This window comes from Panthera leo, chromosome A1 (assembly GCF_018350215.1).
Source record: "Panthera leo isolate Ple1 chromosome A1, P.leo_Ple1_pat1.1, whole genome shotgun sequence".
NCBI lineage: Eukaryota > Metazoa > Chordata > Mammalia > Carnivora > Felidae > Panthera > Panthera leo.
Genome location: NC_056679.1, coordinates 169,546,598 through 169,562,714, shown reverse-complemented (window position 1 = coordinate 169,562,714; position 16,117 = coordinate 169,546,598). Strand labels below are relative to the sequence as shown.

At 36.3% G+C, this 16,117-nt stretch overlaps 1 protein-coding gene across 4 annotated transcripts in view; it reads right to left on the bottom strand.

Annotated features, from left to right (window-relative positions):
* MAN2A1 (mannosidase alpha class 2A member 1) overlaps positions 1-16,117 on the bottom strand; it is a 166,560-nt gene that overhangs the window by 44,625 nt on the left and 105,818 nt on the right. For all 4 annotated transcript variants that reach the window (XM_042944865.1, XM_042944885.1, XM_042944875.1 and 1 more), the window contains 4 exons: positions 6,954-7,119; positions 4,996-5,214; positions 4,122-4,244; positions 809-923 (listed from right to left, as the gene is read on the bottom strand). In XM_042944865.1, coding sequence (XP_042800799.1) covers positions 809-923; positions 4,122-4,244; positions 4,996-5,214; positions 6,954-7,119 — 623 coding nt within the window. The remainder of the gene's footprint in view (positions 1-808; positions 924-4,121; positions 4,245-4,995; positions 5,215-6,953; positions 7,120-16,117) is intronic.

The window sequence follows — 16,117 nt, the reverse complement described above, 5'->3', positions numbered from 1 at the left end:
AGGTCCTTTTCTAAGACAGTTGATACCATGGTTAGTGGTCTGGTTATTAGGATTACATTTGTGGTTAGAAAAGTACTCCATTCTAAGACTGGTGAATTCAACATCAACCAACATAAATGTGCAACTCTTACTGAGATTATCTGGGAATCATAGCTACACCCAAATCCTAGGGAAGGACCAGTGCCAACGCCCGTGGTTAAGTCCCTAAAAGGATTAGAAGCCCACTTACTATTGCTTGGTTGATAAAGACGCTATTCAGTACTGTCCTAAAAGCAATAAACAATTGCCTGATTTTATACTCTACCAGCTAAAGAGTTGTGAATAAAAAGAACTAGTAATGAACATTTTTCTTAAAAGAAAGTTAAATTCCAGTAATACTTGCTATTGCGATACCTTCCATATTTAAGGCAGGCCATATGTGGGGTGTGTGTGTATGTCAGAGGCAGTCAGTGATCCACTAACTGAAAGCCATATTTGATATAATTTCCATTTTGTAAAATAAAATAAAAATAACATTTTTTAGATCTTAGAAATAAAGTTTCCAATTAATGAACTCATGACTGGGACACATATTATGATAGAAAAGATACACAGGAAAAAAGAATATGTAGATGCAGAGAGTTAAAAGATTTACCATTTTTGATTATCAAAGGGAAGTATTATATTTTTAAAACACACAATAAGAATGATGGCAAATTTAGAAAGATTATCATATCTTCAGAAACCACTTGCTAATTGATTAAAAACGACAAACAAAACTCAAGAACCAGTATACATGTTTCACAATTGTGCTTCTCTGTTTTCTTACCCTGTATGTTGTACAGTCGGACTCTATGGGTAACACGTTCAAAAAAGCAAGTCACGTCCGAATAAAACCTTCCATGTTGCACTCTGACAAAGGGTAGTGTTGTGTAAACATAAGGCTGAGGAGGAAATGACATTTTTAAGAAAAAAATTTGGCTTTTAACTTTTCGAAGAAATGTTTATTATAATTTCCAAAATGGCAAATACTTAACCCCTGATAATCTGCAATTTCAAGTGAAAACCAAACCTTACAAGGTATCAGAATATGCACATACTATAAAAATTTACGATAAGGTTTTCCCTTACATAAAAAGTACTAAAACCAGAAAATAATAAAAATGTTTACAACCTGATTGGCCTAGATGATCTACAAACATTCCCTCCCAGCTATAAAAATTTCTAATTAAAATCCTTCTATATTGTCCATTGGTGATTTATTAGAAATACCACTCATTCTACAGCACTGACATTTTCCCAGGCAAACATTTATTAGAACCATGGCCCCTAATGTTCAGGGGTCAGGACAGGTGGTAAGGATGGCCACAGGGAGTCATCTAAGCAAACAGAAAGCAGGATTCACAAACACCATGTAATCACAGTTAGGTTTACTACTCTATAAAACATACTGCCCTTTCACTAGGAAAAGCTAGCAGAATATAACGCAAATTTACAAACTTGAAAAAACTATGGCAACTACTGGTTTAGTTTTCATTATTTAGAATCTAGTGTCAAGAAAAAACTGGGAATAAAACAAGTAATTTCGGTGACATAGGAACAAATGGAAAGCATTTATAAAGAATTCTAATTTCTGGAGCACTACAGGCTATACAAGCTCAACAAGGTCATGAAGAGTGAGGCTTACAATATGAGCTACCTAAGCAGCATCAGATTTTCAGGACAGTGCAATTTTCTTCCAAATGTACCTCTCTGGCTACAGAAAAATATTTTGAAATTAATACAATGCTTTAGCATTCACAAAGTTCTTGGACCTAATTTTCCCATATACCTAGAAAGTAATGGAAGCAGAGGAAACCTGGCACGGGGATTTCTGGGCTCCTGACTTTTTCTGATGCACCCTGCTGCCTCCTTGCTGGTGTTCTTTTATTTTCTCTTTGTAAACATACAATAATTCCCTTGGTCTTTTTATTTAATATTAGAGCTATTTAAAGAGAGAATAATGTTAAATAAATTAGTCCCTATTGGCCATATATAATATTCTGTAAGTACAGCTACTTTCCTTTTTTAAGCATAAGAACAGTCAATAAAAACAAAATTCCTGTCCAATGACAAAAGCGATCAAGAGAAAACACACTGACACAGCACCTACTTAGGCTCCACTGCCCATCCTGGAACAGCTACTATGAGCTATGGTTTACCTTTAATTCCTCACTGATTTAAAAAAAATCAAAACAAACAACAAACAACTAGAATCCTTCAGGTTGCCAGCGCTACCCTATAAAATCTATTATTTGATGTTGGTTAGCAGGCTCTTCTAAACTGTACAAAAACAAACAAAAACAAATTAAAATAAATAAATTGTGCAACAATTTTTGCAGGAGATAGGTCTCTACACAACAAAATATGGAGAATCTTTAACTTATCATGAAGTGGAGAAAACCTGTAGAAGTAGAAAAGCAAAAAACAAACAAAAAAAGATGCTGTAAAGAAAAAAAATACAGGACTACCCCAAAATTAAAAAAACTATAACAACACAAAATAATTAAGTTCAATGACACACTGATGAAAAATTTTGCAATAAATAGGAAGAAGGATTAACTTTTACCATATATAAAGGTGCTTACGTAGGCGCCTGAGTGGCTCAGTTGGTTAAGCAGCTGACTCTTGGTCTCGGCTCAGGTCATGATCTCACGGTTCGTGAGCTCGAGCCCCACATCAGGCTCTGCACTGACGGCATGGAGCCTGTTTGGGATTCTCTCTCTCTCCCTCTCTCTCTGTCCCTCTCCCACTCTCTCTCAAAATAAATAAATAAACTTAAAAATAAAAAAAGAATGCTTACAGATCCTTAAGTCATACCAGTAGAACAATGGTCCAAAACTTACATAGGGAGTCACAAAAGAGATACGAGAGACAAATATATAACGTTTAGCCTTCCTAATAACCATAAAATCTCATCAGTGAAATATTTTTTACCTATTACTGTACGTAAAGCTTTTAAATGGCTGATTCTCAGTGCTTGGCATGGTATATTAGAGTTACTCTCAAAAACGCTGGTGGGAGTGAATATTTACGCAGTCTTTGTAGGGGACAGAGAAGTGGTACATATCAAGTCTTAAAGGCCTCATCCACTGACACAAAATGACTCTTCCAGAAAGTTATTCTCAGGAAATAATCAACACTGCATAAAAAGAATGTTACAAAGAAGGCTTATCACAATGCCACAGTAGTGAAGTACTGAGAGAAAATCTACATATGCAACAGCAGGAAATTCCTTTTTGTCATATATGTATACACACACACACACACACACGTGTGTGTGTGTCTGTGTGTGTGTGTGTGTGTGTGTGTAAGAACATTTAAGTTCTACTCTCAGCATATTACACAATACAGTATTATGTACTATACTGACCATGTTAGACATTATACCCTCAGACTTTAATCATCTTATATCTCTAAGTTTTTAATCACGACAGTACATATTAAAATTGTTTTCAAAGAACATACCGTCAGATTGTGAGCACTATGACAATGAAAAATAAAATATGTACATGTAGTAAGACCACACTTGAAAATGGGGGAGAAAGGGATGTGCATAAGACAATAAAAAACACATCAAAATGTTGGCCCTGGTTTGCACGGCCTTGGGAATAGTTGGTAAATTTTATTGTTCTCTTCAGTTCTCTGTGTTTTCAAAAATGTGTCAAAATTTGCATATATTACCTTTACAGTCAAGGATAGGGGAATTTTTTTGTTTTTGTTTTTTAAAGTGCTAACAGTTAAGGATATAAATGGCCAGGGGGCAATTTACTTTTCCTGTATGGCTAGATAATTGGTCTCTGGATATATACCATTCCACTTATGTATATACCAGTATAAGAGCACTTGAACCCTAAATCAAATGTAACTTCTATGCATGCAGAACAACTGTTCATTGTAGCATCTTCATGGATTCCAACCCTGCAAAAATTATTTGTTTGCCTAACATTCGACTACAAATTACCAAATGTCAGTAACAAAATATCATAGTGGAACCAACTCATCTATGCCTAATAGATGACAAGATAATGAGATGCACTTATTTTTTTCTTCATTATTCTTTCAATCAGTGCTTGTTCACTGCTCAGCTCATTGGCACTTACCTTGGCTTCCCCATCAGGTAAGAAGAGGTAGGCACCACTTTTATCCTTTTTACTCGTCGTTCCATACCATGAAAATTGTACTTTTACTTCATGACGCTTACCATCTTCTTTATTTATCATTTCCTAAGGATAAAAAAATGTTTAAAGGCAACTCACTATGAAGATATTAATGATGTTGTATTTGGTTCCATGTGTAGGTTGATTAAAAACAAAACAAAAAAACCTCAGGATAGACTGAAAAATGCTAATAGACTCTAATGTTATAATTCTTGGAGGAACAACCAAAATTTTATACTTAAAAGTATACTTTTATATTTTATACTTAGAATTTAAAACTTTCACAATAGAAACAAAAAGTCAGAACTCCCTTCCTCAAGGAAGAAAGAGATACACAAAGAGATCTGGACCAGTGTTTCTCAAACTTTCTGCACAAAGGAACAGGCTTATTTTTTATCTCCAATATGCATGGACCAATATTTTTGTGGGGTACGATAAAAGTGAATTACTACAAAAATTGAATTTAAAGTGACATACCAAACATACACTTGCATTTTTTTATTATTACATTCAACAGGCATAAATTTACTGTGCCACGGCGCTTTCGAAGTTTCCACAAACATTTCTAAACAGTTACAGCCTCTATACTTATCTTGTGGACCAGTAACAAACAATTCACAAATCAGCACCACCCACAGACCACACCCTTTAGGAACTAGTGGCCACAGTGGAACACAAAAATAAGATATATATTGCTCATGCATCCTTTTCCCCAAGAGTGTTTGGGTCAACTTTTCTCCCTTTGCATACCCAGTCTGCACATATTATAATAAAACTGATAAGCCTTCCATGAATTTGAAAACTATTCAGAACATACCTCCATAAGCCCAGATGGACCAAACTGAAGTTTAAGAAAGGAGTTCTCTAGAGTTATAGCTTCCTCAGCACTTTTTACATTCTTCATGTTGAAAATTCCTTTATCTTTGATGTTACCATTATACAGGACATACTCAGATAAATGTGGATCTGAATTTGCTGATTCCACAACTGTATACACTTTCATTCCCAATGGTGGTATCTGTACTAGAAAAGAGATCTTTAAAAGGCAGATGAGAGATTTTTTTAAGAAATGTAATCTACTGAAAGAAAAGCATTTATAGGTCTAATAAAAACAAAAAACCACAATATTTTAAAACTCATCTAACACTATTCTACAAACTTCACAGTGGTAGAACTATCAAGGGCATTATGCTTTCATTCAATATATGAAATTATATGAGCATCCTCAATTGTCCTACAGTGCTCTTAATAGATGCCAGAAGACAAAATTCTCCATGAAGGTAAGGGCTTACTGTGAACAATGATTTTTCCTAATTATCAGGAATCTTTTTATAATACTATGATATTCAAGTACATTAAAAATAAACACGGTAAACACAATACTATAAATATTAAGCATGTTAACAGCAGTCATCGAGTGCCTGGGGTCTAGCAGACAATGCACAAGCATAAAGGATGTGCACACTACATGACATGACCCCTGCCTTCCAGGAGCTCCTGTTTCGTTTTCTAGATAGGGTGCTTCCTGTAACATCTGACCAAAGCTTCTTTTATACTTTTCCTTTTTACCTTAAGGATTATGAATTTATGAAAAGCAGCCAGCAATGGCTTTTAACAAGCAAAGTAATTCTCATTTAGAGTTCCTAGCTTATGGTTGTGTCTTCAGAAGTACACGGTTTAAACTACACTCCAGACACCAAATATTGATACTTTCTAGTGAAAAGTTCAGGTTAATATTACTTTAAAAATTTTTTACCAAAAACATCTGTTACTTGAGCCCCAATTTTCCATTGTTATATTTCAGAAAAAAAGCACCTTCTTCTATTTTAGGAAGTCTTTCTCTTCCATGGTGTGTTGTGTCATCTTTGCAATGAAAAGCTGGTAGTATGCTTTTCTGAGATAAATGGCTATTTATCTCAATTTCCATATGCATAACTATTATTAAATTGAGCTAAACAGGGGCGCCTGGGTGGCTCTGTCAGTTAAGCGTCCAACTTTGGCTTAGGTCATGATCTCATGGTTCATGAGTTCGAGCCCCACATCAGGCTCTGTGCTGAAAACTCAGAGCCTGGAGCCTGCTTCAGATTCTGTGTCTCATTCTCTCTCTGCCCCTTCCCCACTTGTGCTCTGTCTCTGTCTCTCAAAAATAAATAAATGTAAGAAAAAAATTGAGTTAAATGAAAAAATTCACAATTTTATGAGTAATGATTACTTCATTACTTCAGGAAAACATTATGATATTTATAGAGATATGCAATACATGCTAATAACATATACTAATAATAACATACAGTATACACAGTAACAAAGGTATCAGTATTTCAGGAAACACAGGATCTATTTTCCTTTATTCATTTATTTTTAAAGTTTATTTATTTTGAGAGGGAGAGCATGAGCAGGGAAGGGGATAGAGTGAAAGAGGAGAGGGAGGGAGGGGGGGGAGAGAGGGAGAGAGACAGAGAGAGACAGAGAGAGAGAGAGAGAGAGAGAGAGAGAGAGAGAGAGAGAGAGAGAGAGAATCCCGAGCAGGCTCCGCACTGTCAGCACAGAGCCAACATGAGCTCGATCTCGTTAACTGTGAGATCATCACCTGAGCCAACATCAAGAGTCAGATGCTTAACTGACTGAGCCACCCAGGCGCTCCAGGATCTATTTTCCTTTAGTGTCACTTAACTGGCCAGTTAAATCCTCCGGTATTTACAACTTTAACCACTTCACACACATCAGTTTGACAGCTCAAGGGGGCACATATACAAGCTCCACGGCAAAACGTACCTCATAGGCTGTCTGTGAAATAATACTTGCTGTATCCCAAACTGCGCTCATTTGAATTTCCACTGGCTTTCCCGAAGCGGAAGACACTTGTGCTGTGGGGGAACTCACATAGACGGAGACCACCGAGTTTCGGTCTTGTTCTGAAGGATTACAGATGACAAGATACCTGCAAAAACAGCCGTTTCACTTCTTAGGTCTTAAAATATTTTTACTTCTTTCACACTATGTGTAAGGACTCAGCTCATAGACAGTCATAGAGTCAAACACACAGAGAAGACTTATAAGGAACATTCTGGTAAAATTTCTGGAGGACATGCAGTTTCATCACAAAAAACACAGTACAAAGGGTAACGAAATAATGATTCACTTTCTAAGAATAAAATGCTATACAAACGGAAGACATTAAAACAACTATAATAAAGTTATTTCCATGGCCCAGAAAATGACCTATATACAACATGGCTTTATTAGTCTTTCTAAAATAATCAGCTTGATACAACTAATATCCTGATCCCTGCCTAATCTCACTGAGTAAAAAACCCCATACATTGCCTATTGGTATTTTAGTCACAATTAATTTAAATTAAAATTCTGACATTCCTATTAGACCACTAAAACACAGCAAAAATTTATGGCTATCCATACAAAATCACATTAATTCACACATATATTGTATATATTGGGGACCCTTATTATCCAAGACGTTAGTTCTGGTAAAAAGATAATCTGAAGTGAGTCCACTTAAAATAGGGGCTAAAATTTTATAATAAACAGTGCTAGAAAAAGGTTTGATTGCGACTAGCTAGAAAAAGGACAATATAAACTATTAAGGTAAGGTTAGGTAATATTTGCAACTATATGCATTTCTTAGAAGGAACAAAAATAATGAATGAACTGGAGTTTCTGGCAGACTTCTTCCAACAATATTTTATATTAGCACATTATGACATCCTTCATGTTACATTTAATTTTTATAGGGTGGTTTTAAACAAAACTACATTTGTAAAAAATATTCAAGGACTTCATCATTTTTCCTAAAGTCCTCTCTCATTTCTTTGATATTGAAAGAATTCTTCGTTGGAGTATCTAGCATCCTTGATTTTCTCAGCTGTGTAACTCTGGCAGATCCCCACTGTTTCATGGCTTTGCCTGTGAGCAGAAACATTCTATACCATCATATCACAGACATGAAATACACAGCCTTTGAAAGATTTATGATTTTACTTTATAATCAATTTGAATCATATTAGATTCAAATAAATCAAAAGGTATTTCAAGAGAGGATGCTTGAATAATGTAACTCTCTGATTTATTAGTGAATATTTTCATGATCTGAAATACTTTGGTTTCCTATGCAATTCTGTAAATGCAGGAACACAGAACTGAATAGTCAGATAGCAATCCCACACCCACTGACTCATAGTAGCTACATCAGAGATGGTGGAAACAAACTAGTTTTTTGTACCTAGCGCATCAGAAAGCCTTGTAGTGCTATTTTATCCTACATGTGCCCTGTGTATTTCAACTGCATTGCCAATCACTTGAGAAACAAAATTAATGCCCACAGCGGTCAAAACTAAAGTGAAGGACAACAGGAAAACACACAAAAAAAGAAAGAGGATGTAGCATAAAATCTATAATATGTTTGACTCATAAATGGTTTATCAGGGGAAGCACTTATGATAGAAATAATATTCTGAGATGCCCAAAGTGACAGTAACAGCAATAAGAATGGTGCTTATAGTATGTATCAGGATCACACAAGCTAACTTACATCACTTATGTTCAGTGATACCATATGTATATGAGAGAAGACAGACTAAAGCCATGTTGTCAAAAACATATTTACAAAGGACACTGAAGCTTAGAGGTACTAGGTAGAACCCTACGTTATCCACAGAAGCAACTCTAAAGAATAGCAAGGGTAACGGCCCTTTGAGAGGTATGCTAAACAGACTTACCTGAGTGATCTGTCAACCTATTTGTACCCTCCCACTGCCCTCTACTAGCTGCTGCTTACATGTCACCTGACTTGTTCCATCACAAACCCATCTGGAGAATCACAGCTGCCAGGATTCATTGTTACAGAAAGACAATACCATATTCCTAAGGTGCACTGGGGAAGTAAAACAGTTGAGGATCACCCAACCTCAGCACCAAAGATGTTCAAACCATCATCCTGGAAATGAGTGATTTACTGCTGAACACCATGTTACCAGAGGCTTAGAGGTAGTATGTGAAGAACTCTAAGACACGGTCTAAAGACTCAGGCCAGCTTCCTAATTTTGTAGAAGCCCTGAAACACATCCAGGTACTGAACCTGGAATTCCTACTGGCAAGTCCTTTGGATGCTCCATTACATAGAACTGGTCATAAAGGCTTTGAATAATAAATTGTAACATGTGCCCAAGCAATAAATTAGGTAATAAGCATTCAGAACACTCATTCCTTCCCATTGCCCATAGAGGGGAAAATGATTCACATTTAAAGCAAATAATAGTTTTAACCATACACGTGGTTTTGTACACTATTAAACTGCTTTTTACAATAAGCTGGGAACTAAGTTCTGTTTTGTTTTGTTTTAGTAGCTAATTAGTATTTGACCATAATGATGTTTCTACTGTACTGAATGATTATATGATTATCATGCCAGGAATCTATTCAAAAACTACATGTGTAGAGTATTATGAGTATAATGCTGAACAAAGAAAATAATTTTTTAACATAATTAGAAATCCACACCATGTTTTTCAAGTATATCACAGCACAAATTTACCTAATATACACACACAAACTCCTATCTACATACATTTTAAGTAGAGTACAGAGAAAGTATAATCATAAATGAATTATATTTCCTTTGGAAATAAGTACACAATCAAAAATTAACTAAATATTCATTTTCTTTTTTTTTAACTTTTTAAAAAAAGTTTATTTATTTTGAGAAAGAGAGTGTGAGCCTGCTTTGGGGAGGGGCAAAGAGAGGGGGAGATAGAATCCCAAGCAGGCTGTCTGCACAGAGCCCGACAATGGGGCTCGAACTCACAGAACCATAAGATCATGACCTGAGCCGTAATCAAGACTTGGACTCTTAGCCGACTGAGTCACCCAGGCACTCCTAAATGTTAATTTTCATTATCATATTTGGTGGGTCAAACATTTGTTATACTGCCAACATCCCTAAATATGAGTTCATTTAAACCCATCAGTTGTGAATAAAACCAACAGGTTTCAATATCCTAAATGTCAAACTCGGTTATTAAAAATTAGTAATACTTGATCCACGCTAACAAAAGAAAACAGTAATATTTATATCCTAAAAATTAGAATAGTTAATTTCTATTTCATCTTGGAAGTAACTGTACAGGAAGCTCAGAACATCTTCCCCCACACTTGTCCCCACGTTTACATTCGCTTCCCATCACCTATCACCAAGTCCCATCCAGACTCCTAGTTCTCACTAGGATACTAAGCCCCCTTAACTTACTTGGGGTTACAGCAAGTATCCCAATTCTCCATACAAAAGGAACAATCCTCACCTCATGATAACAAAGCATTCATATGGTACCTGCCAACCCAATTAGATGACAGATTATGATCTACTTTGAGAGAAAAAGGAATGGAGAAAAATGAAGACATCTGCATGCTCATGTCAAACTGGGAATCATTTTATGGGAAAACTAGAATTCTACTGTACACATGGTTCTGTCCTTGAAGACTCCATCGAGGAGGAGTATATTTAGAATTCCTTCACCCCTTTTGTAGAAATGATTCATGTCATGATAAGAAAGACACCTGGGGCAATCCAAGTCCTCTCTTTAAGGCAAATCTAATCAGTGCCCACATGAACAATAGATTAGGACCATTGGGCTTCCTTCTAGGATTGGATGAAGGGTAGAGTGGAAGGAGCATGTCCTTAGTCAGAGTAACCTTGGAGCTATCTCTTAGATTGCTTCTTGTATGCGGGGCCCAGTCGTCAGGACTGTACGGGCAACCTATAAGACACAGCCTTTCATCCTTCCCACTGGGCAGGTAGGAAACTGAGGGTCATCGAGGCTAGGTATTTTGCCAACACTGACCCAGTGAAAAGTGCCAAAACAAGGCTCAAAACCTGGCCTTACCTCCCTAGCCATCTTCTTAACCATTTTACTCACAGGACAAGCTTAAAAGCACCTTTTTGACAATTGAGGTTTCATGTGGAGATTCCCTTAGTTCCAAATTCATATGTGAAGAACTTTCTCTCCTCACCGATGCCCAAGATCCCCATGGAGCCTCTCTCTTCAGAAAGCTCAGGATGAACAAAAAGCTATTTATATTTCAGTATATTTGTGAAAGAAAATTTATAAACTGGAACATTGGAACAGAAAAAAATCTTGCACTATACACTAAGGAGCTCATCTTATAACTTCACAATGTGAGGTAACCAAAACAATATTCAAGGAAAACATTTAAAAAGCATTATGTGTATTTATGACTGCGTAAGGGAGACACAAATGAGAAGTATTTGCAAGTCTCCTTTAAATACAGTTTAAAACCAATTAAGCAAACACTAGGTTATATGAACAATCATTGTAGCTTCATGTGTCTAGTGTAGTACCTGACACAGAATAACATTCAATAAATAGTTGATAAATGAGTAATGCACAGAAATCCCACTAGGAGAAGATATCATTTATAAATGATTCCTACCAGTGTGGGGTTTTAGAGGTTTATCAGATCATTTTCACTTCTATTACTTCAATTCCATAAAAAAATGATTTTAAAGTCAACAAGCTATATAATTAACCTCTTTGCAAAGACGGGAAATGACAGATCCAAGATTACAGAGAAAGTTAAGAATAAAGCAGACTAAAGTTCAGTCTGATTCTTAATCAATGACAGCAGAGTAAAAAATTCATTTCAAATAAGAATATATACATCTTCTCTAAGTAGCCTCATTAGTGGAGTGTAATCTAAAGAAAAGTAGTAAACTTACATAATTTTCTGAATGTGGAAATATATAGATTTATATGTTTATAGAAATTTTAATTTCTACACTTGAAGTCTTTTTGATACAGTCCCCCTAGTTTTCTGGGTTTAAAACACAATGCTTACCATATTAGCCACCGGGGCGAGGGGGGGGGGGCGGGAATCAAGATATTAAAAACAAAAGGACCCTTTTTGATACATGTCAGTTCTTCAAAAATCACACAGTTCTATGATTCCTGGGTTCTGGAATGAAACATATTCAAGCTGAAAACCCCACCATGGCACTTAGAATTTGAGAGGCCTGAGCAAGTTATTTCATTTCTCCAAGCCTTAATATCCTCATCTATAAAATCAGTAGACAAGACTCTTATTAGGGTTAAAAGATAAAATGTTTGGAAAATCACATAGCTCAGACCTGGCACAAAGTGGAATCTCAATAGCGATTAAATCTCTCGTTTTCCTTACAAAATCCTCCTGGCGTCCTGACCAAGGACTCTGGTACATGAATCACACTGGATGGTGGAGTGAATGTTTTAATTAACCCAGGTCACTGAGCTGCCTTAAATGCTTTTCTGTGTAAGGCATATAAAAATCTAAATGACAGAAATTAACAAGACCAACATATGTGATAACACAGATCTACCTTGAAACAAGAGTTCAGACGACCAGGGTCGGGGTGGGGGGGGGGGGGTAGAAATAAATGCACAGGTGCATACAATACATCCATGTACCAAGGGGTTAACCACATGGAATATGGATAAATTAAAAAGCAAGAAAAAAAGGACAGAAGGATATCTCTTGGTATGTGTAGTTATAAACTTAAGAATGTGAATACATAGCCCCTGTCCTGGAAGGATCTATAATCTAAGAGAAGAGAGAGAAAATGGGTGATGGGCATTGAGGATGGCACTTGCTGGGATGAGCACTGGGTGTTGTGTGCAGGCAATGAACCATGGGAATCTACCCCCAAATCCAAGAGCACACTTTACACACCGTATGTTAGCCTATTTGACAAAATATTATATTAAAAAAAAAAAAGGAAAAGAAGCTGTTAAGTTCAATATAATAGGGTAAGTAATAAGACAAAAGTATGCACTGTGACACACACAAAAAGGTGGCAGGATGATTAAGAATTAATCGGGAGAATATACAAAATAGGAAATTAGCTTTATACAAAATGACCGCATATACAGAAAATTATAAAACTTTACTGAGACATAAAAATGAATACATGGAGAGACATTTATTTTAGGAGGGAAAAATTAAAAAAACAAAACAAAACAAAACACAAAAAACAAAAACCAACCAACTTCCCCAAAATTAATTCATGAATCTTACATGTTGCTAACCAAAATCCCACTGAAATCCTCCTGTTGGGAAAAAGAGGGCAAGAAAATTCTGTAATTTACCTATAATAATAGACAGGCAAGACAAAATGGTTAAACAGACACACTAAAGCAATATGCCAGGACTGATTCTAGATTTAAAAAATTGAGAAATGTAAACAATGACAAGATTAGTAGGAAAAAAAAAAACAAAACAAATGTATCATTTGTGGCATAGAGGTCTCTGTAACCATAACAGTAAAAAAAAAAAAAAAAAAAAAAATAGCTAAGTGAAAGGCTAGCAGAGTTGATAACAAAAGCTTAAGCATTTTTTATCTTAAAAATAAGATTAAAGAATAATAAAAAACAGAAAATCAAATTTGGGAAATTTGTAAAGTGCTCTTACAAAATCAATAGCAACATAAACAGCCAAGTAGAAAAAGTGAACATTTCCCAACTATCAAATTTAAGTTGGAATATAAATGTTGCTTCAGCTTCTAGGAGAGATGGAGTAGCTGACAGACAAGAGCTCTCAATTCTATGGCCAACTAGAAAACCCAGATAAATATGGTAATCATCTGCCTGAAAGCAACAGGAACTGCTGAGGAGAGAAAAGAACTTCAGAGAAGTGAGCTTCCTTCTCTAGCCATTTTTACCCTGGGACATGCCAATTCTCAGCACTGGGAAAGGCTGAGTTCCATGAAAAGCCTAGAGGAGGATCACGGTGGGAACAGAGAGGCCAAAAAGCACTTAGCTGGAGCTTAGGAGGCTTCAAGTGTACATTTGGCTTTCTCATCGGTTCATGTGCCAAATGCTGGGGTGCTGCACAGAAAGGGAGGCTTACAGCCTAAACAAAAACTTATGAAAAGTAGAGCAGAGACATCTCATGACATTTTAGAACCCACCAGGGAGTAGTGCCTATAGAATATACTAGACTATCAGTTGAAAACTTGGAGAGCTAGACAAAAGAGATACAAATTAGCCTCAGTTTAGCATAGTGCTGGATTGGAGGACGACTGAATGCTTCCTAGAAGAAGATATTTTCTGGAGCCTATGTAAGTGTCTACTACTTGATATAAAATTTCAAGACATCCAAAAGACAGAGCCACATGATTAAACACCAAGGAGAAAAAGACAAAAGAATTAGAACCACACATGATCCAGATAAGGGAGTTAACTGAAAAGACTCTAAAATAATTATTAATATGTCCAAGTAAAGATGAAAATATGAATAAAGAGACGAAAAAATAAACAATTTCACCACAGAAACTGAATACATCAAGACTAAACTGAATGAAATTCTGAAAGGAGAAGTATTTGAAATTACAAATTCCACAGATATATTTAACAACAGAGTATATTCAACAAAAGAAAACTTACATTATTAACAAGGTACTTCCTCTAGATTCTGGTATTATTAGTGAATATTCTGCAACTACTTCTTAATACTTTGGACGTAAAACCATTTTCTACATCAAGTATGTATTTTTAAAGCAATTAGAAAAATACAACAACAACATAAACAAGAACCTTTTTAAACGTGGGGCAGGGGAGGGATAGCCAGGTAAAGGAAAAGTAGGGAAATACAATCTAGGTAGAAAAAATCTAAGAATAAAAGCACAGATACAAGAAAAAGGATGTTATTTTCAGGACATACAAGCCATCCAACACCACTAAAATCTACACAGTAAGGTGAACTTCTAAAGTATCAATATATGAGCTAGAAGGGGAACTAAATCACTAAGTCACAGTGAGGAGTGGGTATATTTAAATCATTATAAGGTGCACAGACCCAATTAGTTATAGGGAGTGACTAAAAGGTTTAACATGGTCAGATTCATTTTGAGTAGACATTTCTAGTTGCTAGGTAGAGGAATAATTTAAGGAGTCAAGATTAAAAGCAGGAAGACCAAGCAAGTGGCCATAACAGCCCAGGTAGGAAAGGTGAAGACCTAAGTTACAAAAGTAGTAGAAATGCAAAAAGAACAAATCTGAGAAGCAGGCAGGATAATGTGTCAGTAAAATTCTTTGGATTCCTTGCAGAAGGCTGAGTAAAACCAGAAAAACCATCTACCACAATTCCTGGTTTTCAGTTAGGGTGGGATAGATATGGTGGTGCCATTAATGAAGAACTAAACTACCACCTGGGTAGTGGGAGGAGCTTTCTAGGTGAAGGTGGTAAATCCAGGTTCAGACTTCTTGAATTTGAGGTGCCTGAGATACATCTACATAGATTTATTTTGATGCTCTGAAATTAATTATCCCAAACTCAGAATCCACTTATTCCCTGGAAATACAAAATTTAGGTTTCAAAAGTATGACAGGCAGAACACTTATACTCCCCTCCCCCAAGATGTCCACATCCGAATCCCCAGAACCTATGAATAACGTATATGGCAAAAGACACTTTGCAGGTGCAATTCAATTAAACACCTTGGGATGGTGAGATTTCCTGAATTATCCAACTGAGCCCAATATAATCACAAGGGTCCTTATTAGAGAGACAGAGGAAGGTCCAACTGAGAAGAAGGCCACATGACAACAGAAGCGGGAAGAGGCTGGAATATGTGTGAAAGGGGTCACCGGCCAAGGAATGCAGGCGGCCTGCAGAAGATGAGCAAGGCAAAGAAAGAGATCCTCCCCTTGGAGCCTGTGGCAGGAACCAGCCCTGCCAACACTTCGTGAGGCCCATGAAACGGACTCTGGACTTCGGATCTCCAGCACTGTGTGTAAGACAGTAAATGAGTGCTTTTTTAAGAGACTGAGTTTGTGGTAATTTGTTACAGCACAGTAGGAAACTAACACCAGGTTACACTATTCCTCTTGAAAATGAAGGCTAAACTCTGGTTTCACAAAGAATGAGACTTTGTA